The 10,390-nt window shown below is 60.9% G+C and overlaps 1 protein-coding gene across 4 annotated transcripts; it reads right to left on the reverse strand.

Annotated features, from left to right (window-relative positions):
- Window positions 1-1,545: 1,545 nt before the first annotated feature.
- On the reverse strand, window positions 1,546-9,876 carry SSH3 (slingshot protein phosphatase 3). 4 transcript variants are annotated; one of them, XM_067748118.1, is made up of 14 exons: window positions 9,346-9,771; window positions 8,762-8,799; window positions 7,953-8,184; window positions 6,882-7,000; window positions 6,731-6,802; window positions 6,313-6,378; window positions 6,038-6,226; window positions 5,861-5,954; window positions 5,472-5,600; window positions 5,343-5,389; window positions 4,502-4,648; window positions 4,064-4,264; window positions 3,692-3,965; window positions 1,546-2,570 (listed from the first exon to the last, which is right to left on the reverse strand). In XM_067748118.1, exons 1-14 carry the CDS (start codon window positions 9,409-9,411, stop codon window positions 2,298-2,300), a joined length of 1,947 nt encoding a protein of 648 aa, XP_067604219.1. In that variant the 5' UTR covers window positions 9,412-9,771; the 3' UTR covers window positions 1,546-2,297. The 4 variants fall into 4 exon arrangements, with proteins under 4 accessions (XP_067604219.1, XP_067604218.1, XP_067604220.1 ...); XM_067748117.1 differs by having other exon boundaries at window positions 8,762-8,802; window positions 9,346-9,768; XM_067748119.1 differs by lacking the exon at window positions 3,692-3,965 and having other exon boundaries at window positions 2,315-2,570; window positions 8,762-8,802; window positions 9,346-9,875.
- Between the last annotated feature and the right edge of the window lie 514 nt (window positions 9,877-10,390).

Below are 10,390 nucleotides of genomic sequence, written 5' to 3' on the forward strand. Positions count from 1 at the left end.
TTTTTGCGGTACGCAGGCCTCTCACTGCTGTGGCCTCTCCCATTGCTGAGCACAGGCTCTGGACGCACAGGCTCAGCGGCCATGGCTCACGGGCCCAGCCGCTCCACGGCATGTGGGATCTTCCCGGACTGGGCACGAACCCGTGTCCCCTGCATCGGCAGGCGGACTCTCAACCACTGCGCCACCAGGGAAGCCCCTTGTCTGTATTTTTGATGCAGATAATTTCCCCTCCAATTTTTGTTTTTCCTCGTGCTGAATTCTTCTCAGAATACTCCGTAGATTCTAGTGGGCCCCACAGCTCTGAGTTCATGATTGGATCCTGCCTTCCCAGCTGCACGGACTGCAGGAGGGCAGGGCCCGACCTTGGCTTCCCTCCTGACAGTCACCGCCACTGTCCCCAAGCCCCGGCCCAGAACTGCTGAAAGGGCAGTCTGGGTGGGACTCATGGGTGGCTGTAGATGGCAGGCAGCCCTCTCGCTGCTCAGCAGGGTGGACCAGCCAAATGGATCAAGAATCACATCTGGCTTCTCTGTACCCCACCTTGTGACCCTGGGCCTGCTATCCACAGACAGGTACAAATGATTCCTCTTCTAGAGAGCATGTTGAGGCTGAATTCTGTCAGTGTACAGAGGACACATACTGTTAAAATATCAAAGCAGGAGGTGGGGTCTAGGGATTTCCTGGTTTAACCCTTTTGTCTTACAGAAAGAAACAGAGACTTAAGATGAAGTAACTTGTAAGTGATACAGCTGGGGCTAGAACCCAAGTGTCCTGCTCCTCCGTCCACTAGGGTTAGAGCAGTGCTGGGGGTCCCACCAGGGTCTGGGTGAGAGATTCATTCCTAAAACTGAGCGTGAGGTCTCAATGAACAAGAACATTTGCTGCCAGCTCCTATCTGAGGCCTGCTTTGAGGGAAGGAGCTGCACTCACCCACTCCCAACCCCCAACCAAACTAGAGTGTTACAGGGCAGAGCATATGATCTTGGGAAGAGGGGAGAGAAGTGACAAAGATGGACCCACTTACTCTTCTTGAACATTGTAACTGAGCAGAAGGAACCCCTAGGCAGAGGGGAGGGCCCACCGAGGGTCCTTCCCTGGCAGTGATAGGCTGGCTTGGAAAGTCAGGCTGTCTTGCGTTGCAGCAAGAAGATTCTTGGGACCCAAAGTGTGCTCAAGAACTAGCATCAAGTGCCCAAAAGGAGAATTAGCTTCTGGGACGGGCTTGGTCCTGTCCACATAGGCATCGACAGCTTCCATTTCCTCATGGGTAACTCCCTTCCGCTGCCCCGACAGAGCCCAGCACCTGCTGTCCAGTGTAGACTTGTTCCCCTGCCGACCTGCCTGAGGGGGGCGGGGCAGCTAGCATTTACCCAGGCCCTGCCCCTGGAGATGAGGGAGACAGCGCCCACCTCCCCTCTTCTCTTCCCCATTCTTCCTCCCACCCCACCCCAAACACACCACTCCCCAATCGGGCCTGTCGCAAGATAACCTGGGAACTATGAAGAGACTGGAAGGGGTAAGGAGAGGCCACACTCCTTGTGCAACCAGAGAAAGAGTGGACCGACAAGCTTTATCATAAAATTGAAAACAATATGAAAATGTTTTTTCTTTCTAAGTACAAAGCCAGACACTATTAAGACTATGAAAAACTGGCCAGAGGCCATGAAGCTGAGAAAGAAGACTCTTTGGCGTAGTGCCCTGTGCTCCAGTGCAGTGCAGGTGGAGGGTGCTGGGGGCAGCAGCAGAAGACTCAGGCTGCTTATGGGGGGTGTGAGGGAGGCTGACCGGCCAGCCCCATCAGAGGGCTCTGGCTCCCCACTCCTCAGAAACTCCCACGTTTGGGGACTGAGGTTACTCTCGGCCTTTGGGGGCCACTGGTTCTCTGCAGAGCCCCAGGAGTGAAATGGGGTCGGGGGGATGAGGCACACAGGAGTAGGGGAGGGAGGGAGCATTAGCCTTTCTGCACTGAGAAACTCTGTTTTTTATTCCATGGCTGCAAGTGTGTGTTTCAGGCAGCAGGTGAGAATGAAGCTAGGGTACTGTTGCCCGCAAAGGCACCTTCAGTCTCTCTACGACATCCCCAAATGTGGAGGAAATCTTGAGCCCTTGGACAGGTGGACATGGGTCTGAGACTTAAGGCTGTAGGTGCTGAGGCTGTAGTGACGGGAGTCTGGGGCCTCCTGGGGAGGAGCTAAGAGGAACGTGGACAGGCCGACAGGAGTGAGGGGTGCTCATCCCAGGAGCTGTGTCCTGGCACCTCTGTTTGTGTCTAGGGGGGCATGGGAATGTGTGTGGGCTCACACCTCGCCCTCCTCGCCACTGTCATCCACGCTGGGCTGCCTCACCACCTTCTGGTGCCTGGGTGTGGACAGACAGACAGCCTTCCGCTGCTCCTGGAAGGCCCGGGTCCGGCTGGCCACCAGGGCGGCGCTGTTGAGGGCAACCACAGACTGGCGGGACTTCAGGGCAGGCCAAGGCCCCTTGCGGGCCTGGTGGCCTCCCTTGGCGCTTGAGAGCTGAGGGAAGGGCTGTGGAGGGTCTTCATCTGAAAACTCCTCTGGAGAGAAAACCTGGAAGGATGAGAGTATAAAGAAGATCACGGCGAAGTCGTTCCAAGGCAGGGGCACAGAGCACAGAGCCTAGAAAAGGGTAGATGCAGAGCATCTGTTGAGTGAATACAGAAAAAGCTACTACAGGTACTCACAGGTCAGAGAAGGGAAGGCAGCGCCCCAGCCCTACTGCCACTGCTCCTCAGCCCTCACCTGTCTGGCCCCCAGAAGCCCTCCTTAGCTCCCCTGCGCCCGCCACGTCCTTGGGGTCCTCTCCTCCTCCTCTTGCCCCCCACTGCTTTGTACAGTCAGTCCCATGAGCCACAAGGGAAACATCTTCCGGGTGCCGGGCCCTGGGCTGGGTGCTGAGTGAGGACACCCTGCCTTTAGGAACACACACACCCACCCATCAACCATCTGTTCCTCCCTCCAGCCTTCCACACCCAGTGCCACCTCCTCCAGGAAGCCTTTCCCAAATGTTCCCGTCCTCTGTGAGGTGAGCTCTCCCTCCGGGTCAGCTACCTTGGACTCAAGTCACATGGGGGGCCTGATTTCCTAAGGCAAGGGCCAGGTCTTACACTTGTGCCCTGCAGCGCTTAGCACAGAGAGGCTGCTTAGCTACTCAGCCAGCACTTCAGTTGTGTGAGTGCGATGACCCCTCTGCACGCCATCCTTCGATGGGTTGCCCTTCCGATTGGGGAGGGGGTGCTGAGATCATCTTATCTACACCCATCTGGGGTCAACAGTTGGTTGTGCAGCTCCTGGCCTGGGGAGGATGCTCCTTCCAAGGCTGGGCAGCCCTGCCGCTTAGGTAGCAAGTCCTTGCGTCAGGCTGAGAGCTGCCTGCAGCCGCCAGCCTAGGGCTGGTTTGGCCATGGAGCCCACCAGATGGCCCTGTCCCGTGACTGCTCTCTAGCTCCCGTGGAAGGCAGCGCTCGCCTGTCCTCATCGGTTCTCCTCAGCTACTCTGAGGGGATGAAAAGGAGCTGCCCAGGGTGTGGTCCCCCTGCTCAGGTGCCCCCCGCTCAGGGCCAAGCCGAGCCCCAGTCCTGGACTTTCTCCATCCTCCAGCCACCTGCCCCCTCCTCATTTTGGCCCCCCCTCTGCCTCAACCTGGGCTGCTTCCTTAGCCCCAGCCTCACCTCTGGCAGGTCACCATCCCCTGAGGTGCTTTCCAGCTCTGAGGATGGCTCCAGGAGGCTGATGGACCTCATAACCCCACGGAGGTTGATACGGGGCCGTGACCCAGGCTCTTCTTTTGGGGCTGCCTGGCTCTCCTCCAACCCCACCACATTCAGCTCCCCACTGCCCCCGGGTTCTGGCTGAAGAGGTGGGAACGGTGTAGAGACCTCGGGGGCCAGGGGCTCCTCTGGGGAGGCCCCACCCACTTTCTGCTCCCAGACATGGCTCTGCCGGCTGCGAGGGGGTGGCCCTGAGTCAGCTTCCAGTGACCCAGCCACAACCTCCAGCACCCACCCCCACCCACCCCCTTCCCCTTGTCCCCCACTCTGTACCTAGCAGTCAGGATGCCCTGGTAGGTCTGCAGCTGGCGCAGAAAGCCGGGGTTGGGGCGGGCGATGGGCCGTAGCTCCTGCACGTGGCGCAGAGCCTGCTCCAGGCTCCAGCCGTACTGCTTCATGGCGTAGGCGATCACTGTGGCGGCCGAGCGGCTGACGCCCATCTTGCAGTGGACCAGCACCCGGGTGCCCTGCGCTCTGTGGAGGCCCAACCGGGTCAGCTTCCCCTCCCTCTCCCCCGCCCCCTTGCCATGCTGTCAGTGTCGGGGAAAGGCAGGTAGGTAGGTGGTGGGCTCACCTCCCAGAGCAGAGGGGAAAGGAGGTTAAGGACCCTGAGGGCCAGAAAAGCTGAGGGCAGAGCAGGCAGGAGGAGGGCATGGGCCCCGGATGGCAGGAAGCTGGGATGGGGCGGGCGGAGGGGTGGGACGGCCCGACCTTGCAGCCTCCACAAAGCGGTGCGTCTCCTTCCAGTGGGGCAGCAGCTGGGCCGACTCCTCATCCCAGAGGCGCACGTTGTGGTAGGTGAAGCGCTCGGGGTAGAAGTTGTCAATCTCGCGGGCCATGTTCAAGATGTGGCTCACCCTGCAGCACGGGGCACAAGGCCAGGCTGACGTGGCCACGGGCACCAGGCCCGTTGGCCAGCGGAGCCGGCGGACCTGGGTGTTAGTTTTCTGGTTCTGAGGGTCCGGTGGGGGCGGCACAGTTGTGGTGGGAGGAGGAGATGACGGTGACCTTGAGCAAATCGGTTCACCCCACTGGGCTTGAGTACTGTCCCCCCCTGGCCCGTCCCCACCCCACTTCCAGGTAGCTGCTGGGCGGCCTGCAACATGTGCCCTTCTGTTATCGTCAGAAGTCAGTTAGAGCAGGGCTTCGGAGTTCAGCTGAGATGGGGTGGATCTGCAGCAGCTGGATGACAAGGGTCACAGCAGGTTTCCCGAAAGCCCATGGTGGACAAGTGACAGGAGCCGTTGGGAGCGGGCAGCCAGGTCTCCTACGGGAGAGGGGCTCTCCCTTCTCCCAGAGACGTGGTCAGGCGAAGAGGGGCTTTTCCGCTTTACAGCTGGGGGAGGTTAAGAGGGGGCCAGGGAGCTGCCAGCAGACCAGCAGGGTAGCTTATTCCCCTGTCCCCACCTGAGCCCATATGAGGGGAACGGCCCCAGGGGCGGAGCTGGAAGCAGAGCTAGCTGCTGCTGAGAGGGTTCTGGGGGTTTCTGGCCAGGTTTCCCCACGGGGGAGGACAGAGGGCGGGCAGTCCTGGGAGGGCTCGAAACCCTACCTGTTTCTCTGCAGCTCCTCCAGGTTCGCTGCGTTCCACTCTGAGCCCTGTGAGCACGGAGAGGGCGTCACTGGCCCTCTCCCCCAGCTGCAGCAGGCCCCACCTCCCAGCCCTCAGCCTGCAGCTCACCAGGTAGAGGTGGGGGAAGATGCGGGACGCCCGGTCTTGCTGGGCCATGAGGAGCAGCATCTGGTTGTCGATGAAGTCGCGGTATTGTTGGAGAGGGCATCCCAGGCGCAGCTCCAGGGCCTGGCGGATCTGCAGGCAGGAGGGTGAGGAGAGGCTGGGGGTGCATTGTGAGGCTCCCGATGCCCCAGCCTTCCCTGGGGGAGGGAAGGGCCTTTGAGGACAATACTCTGTCCCATCAAGGCAGAGAAGCTGAGGCCAGGCACGTGGGAACAGCTTAGACAGCAGGAAAGCTAAAGTGGGAGGCTCCAAGGAGAGGCCACTCTGGGGCCCAGCCGGAGGCCCCACAACCAGGACCCCGCTCCCGCCCTGGTCCCCGGCACCCTGCCCACCTCTTTGGAAGTGATGCTCTCCAGGTCACTGGAGTCCAACACCTCCCACAGCTCAGCCCGGATCGCCTGCTCCATCTGCTCCTGTCCTGAGGGCCTGGGAACCGAGCCCATCAGTCCAGGGGCCCCTTCCCCGCTCTGCCGTGGCACAGCCCCCTCTCCTCCCCTCCCTGTACTGACCGGCCGGGCTCGATGCTAGGAGGCCGCAGAGACTCCAGGTCAGCCATGACCATCCACTCGTTGAGGCAGCTCTGGTCAGAGCTCAGTCTGTCCTGGTAGTGGCTGGCCCAGGCGAGGGCACTGCCCCCTGGCACAAGACCACTGCCTAGAGCCGCCTCACATGCCTGGTGCAACACCTGGAGTGTGGCCCTGGGACAGAGGAGAGGCTGGGTCACGCTGTCCTCCCTGCTGCCCCTACCCAGACCCTGAGCCATCTTCAAGACCCAGCCCCTTACCACATGGTCTGGATGCAGACTGGCTTGAAGATTCGACTCTGCCCACCAGATGTCACACTGAAGCCCCTGTGGGAGATCAGGTGGGGGTGGAACCCAGCTCCTGGCTCTGGGACAGGGCCGCCTGAGAGGCCTACCCACTAGCCACCTAAGGCTGGTCCTCAAAATATATACACATCTTCTAAACTTCAAAATAAGCCCTGTTGCCAGATATGGGGCAGCTGAGGCCCAGAGCAGTTAGGTGACTTGCCCAGGATCACACGGTGAATCTCAAGTGGAGCTGAGAGTAGGCCCAGCCTAGAGTTCTGCAGTTGCTCCCCAGTACCCACCACACCCCTGCACACCCCCCCCATACATCACACTTAGTTATTCCACCCTCTGGCCCCTCTCCTTTCCCTTCCCTCCAGTTGCCACCTCTTACCCGTCTCCATCTAGGTACACCTGGGTGTCACTCCAGAGAGGCAAGACCAGGCCTAGGGTGCAGCTGGGGGAGCTGGCAGGGACAGAGGGAAAGCTGTTGTCACCCAGCACCTCCCTTCCTTGCCCTCCTCCCTTCCTCTCCCTGCTCCCACCTGCTATCAGGGAAATCCACGCCCAGAAGGACTGTCTCATCCTGGCTCAGACGTTCTCTTGTGGAAACTACCAGCAGGTAGCGGAGCCTGGCGGGCCGGGCCGCCTCCAGCTGGGCTGCCTGGGGAAGATGGGAAGGGAAAAGCCCGGGGTCACAGTGACCCAGAGGACCCTGCTCCCCCCACCCCTACCTGACACACAGCCGGGTCTAGAACAGACCTGCCACCTGCTCCCTCCGCACCCATCCGTGTCTTCCCAGATACCAGATCAGTGGTTACAATCTAGTGGTTCCCAACTTTGGGATCTCATGGTCCAATAAAATGTTTAGAAAGATTCTTCTCAGAGAGGGTGTGTGTGAACAAAAGGGGAGAATGGGCATGACAGATTGCCCTTTTTTTTTTCTGCCTAGGAAGGAGGTTTAAGAAACACCTTTCCACTTGCCATTACCATAATTTGATTCAAGGAATGTTTTTCACCAAAGAACTATTAAGAACACAGTTTCACAAGAAAGGATGGTGCTTCTGTGGAATTAATTCTGCCTTACAAAAAACTGACTGCATCTTGTTTTTCCCATTGCTGCAGTGAGATTGTTCCACAGGCATCTGGGAACTGGTCCTCACTTTCCCGCCTGTGTCCCATTCCCGCACGGGCCCCTCCAGCACATGAGCCCACGGTGGGTGCTCAGCAGGCCCCCCTGAGCACCAGTTTATTTGTGGGCAACTCACATAGTAAGGAAGGTCTTGTGCTGGTTGAACAGAAACCCGCCTCTGGGTAATTCCCAGCTCTTGGACCTAATCTGACCCTACAGGCTCACATCGGACAAACCTCCCCATCCTTTCCCAGCTCTCCAGAGACCCGAAGACATGGCCGGATCGCCCTGTTAAGACAACTCTAGCCGAAACAGCAGAGTCATCGGGGTTTGGGTAACCGCTATGCTCCCCAGGGGGCCCCCTGCTCTCACACCACTGCTCCCCAAACACACACACACTGGCCCCATTCCACCCTCTCCTCCCACCTGGGGAGTGGCTCTCTCCCCTTTCAGAGGGCCAGAGGGCTCTGGACGGGGCCCTCACCAGGCGGATGTCGTCTTGTGGCCTTAGCAGCCCCACCATGAGGCGCAGGTGCTGACTCTGTTCCTGCTTCCTGAGACTCTGGGGCCCATGCCCGTCGTCTGTCTGGTCCCCGTGGGGCTGCTCCTCCCCGGGGGGGTCCTCCACTGGCTCAGAGCTGGCCTTGGCTGCATCTCCATCATCGCCTCCATCCTGCAGTCCCAGGACAGCCCCGCCGAGTACTGCAAAGCTCTGCCTGGCAGGGGAGCAGGGAAACCATGATGGCCCATCGTAGCTCTTAGGACAGGGGTGTGTCAGAATCACCTGGAGGGCTTGTTAAAACGTGCTGGACCCCATCCCCAGAGACTCAGTGGACCTGGAGTGGAGGCCTGAGAATGTGCATTTCTAACCAGTTCCCAGGTAATGCTGCCCCAGCACTTTGGGAAGCACTGCCTTGGGGGCTCTCAAGCCTCCAGCCCACCTGTTCTTGTCTGAGGAGGGGTGGAGGCTGCTTCCTTTTCCTTCCCACCTGCCTAACTCAGTAGATACTGTGAACCCGGCGGGGACTCAGGAGTCCTCAGGCCCTGCCGTCACATGCTGCCCACTGGCTCGTGACCACTGGCCACAGCCAGGTCCAGGACAGTGGGTGAAGGAGCTCCAACTGACCAGGGGGAAGATGAAAGCAAAGGCAGCCAGCTGTGCCCACCAGCTGTGCCTACTGGCAACACTGCCCCACAGAGTACGTAGTGGGCTTTGGCTGCAAGTCCTCCAGGATGGCTGTGGCCAAGGCTGGCAGCTGGACAGAGGTGCGTGTGTTGGGAAGAGGTGCTCACCTTCGCTGGAGCCGGCTTCTGCGCTGGGACACCTGGTCCTGCTGAGAAAGCAGCCCCCAGAGTAGAGTGAAGAGGCAGGGAAGGATTCTCCTCTCCCCTGTCTCAGGGCTGCTGTGGTGGATGGTGGAGGGATCGCGCCCCCTCCGCGCACACCGCCCCTCCCCGCAGTGGGGAATGGAACCAGAAAGGGGGTCAGGTCCCCTTGGCGCTGCAGTCCACTCTCCACGTGGAGGCACTGGGGGAGCCCGGGCCCAGGTTCCGGTCCACCGGCCGGAGGTAAGGGGGCGGGGGGGGGGAGGGGTGCGGGCGGTCGCGGCTGGAGCGCCTGAGGCTTTGGCCCCTGTCTGGGCCCAGAGCGGGGTAGGGCCTCCGCAGGCGGTCACGGCTCCGGATCTCGCCTTGGTCCGAGTTCCTGATTGCCTCAAGATTCCCCCCCAACCCCTCCCCCCCCACAGCCTGAGACTTGAAGTCCCCCTCCGCACACCCCCAGGCTTCAGGGGAGGCTGCCCGTGGACAGCAAACACTCCCCCAGGCCCAACTGGCAGCCAGCTGCGTGGGCAGGACCACAGCAGAGCCAGACTCACCGTGGGCCCCACAGGCGTGGAGTGGCCGCCGGCCGGGGGCGAGCGGCTTACTGTGACCAGGGCCATGGGACCAGACCGGGGGCACCTGGGCCGGCAGGGGCACAGCACCCTCCCGCAGCCCCACGGACAGTCCCTGCCCCGCAGGACCAGGAAGGAGAGTCCGGAGCCACCAGGGCCTGGCACCTCCTCGAGGGCGGACCTTAAAGGGCCAGACACCCGTCCAGCCTGACCTGAGGAGCCCGCAAACAGTGGCCACCGCCCCTCCCTTCGTGTCTCCACAGGTTCGGTCCGCCTCGTCCCCGCCCCCCGAAACACGTTGGGGGCGGGGCGCAGGTGCGGAGCCCGGCAACGGCGGCGGGAAGGGGCAGCCTACGTTGGGTTCAGGGTTCGGTCCCTCCTCACAGGAGGCGCCCCTGCCCCTGTCCTCCCTGCTCCGCCCAGTTAGGTCACCTGAGCTGTGCTCTGGGCCTCAACCGTTCTGCTAGCAGCAGAGATGGGACCTAGGGAGGAAGGACTGAGGACCCGGGTCTTGGAGAGGACCAGAACCCGTGGGTCTTAAGTGGGGAGCACCCCAAACTTCTTTCTCCTCGCCGGTTGGCCCTGGCGCTTCCACTCAGCATGAATCACTGAGAGACACTCGAAGCTTCAGGGGATATCAGGGTGGGTTTAGAACTAACCCCTGAGGCTCACAGCAGGTCCTCAGGGCCACCTCGGAGGTGAGCAGGGCAGGGCTGAGCAGGTTCACAGCGGCGGCAGAGGGAAGTGACTTGTCTAATGTCACTGCAGTAGAACCTGCCGGAGTCAGGTCAGGAACGCAGGCCTGGGGCGCAGGGCCTCCTCTGACCCGGCAGAGTCCGGAGAACCAGCCTCTCCCCGTCCCTGACACAAGCAGGGGTGGGTTCCCGGAAAGCCTGGCTGTGTGGCCGGAAGAACCGGGGTCTCCAGTAGGTGGGATAGGGCTCGGGGGAACTGACGTTCAGGGAGCACCTACTAGGGCACCTGACACTTGTTGGCTCATTTTACCCTCCCAGAAGCCCTGGGGGTG

The sequence above is a fragment of the Pseudorca crassidens genome, chromosome 9, assembly GCF_039906515.1.
Source record: "Pseudorca crassidens isolate mPseCra1 chromosome 9, mPseCra1.hap1, whole genome shotgun sequence".
NCBI classification, from domain to species: Eukaryota; Metazoa; Chordata; class Mammalia; order Artiodactyla; family Delphinidae; genus Pseudorca; species Pseudorca crassidens.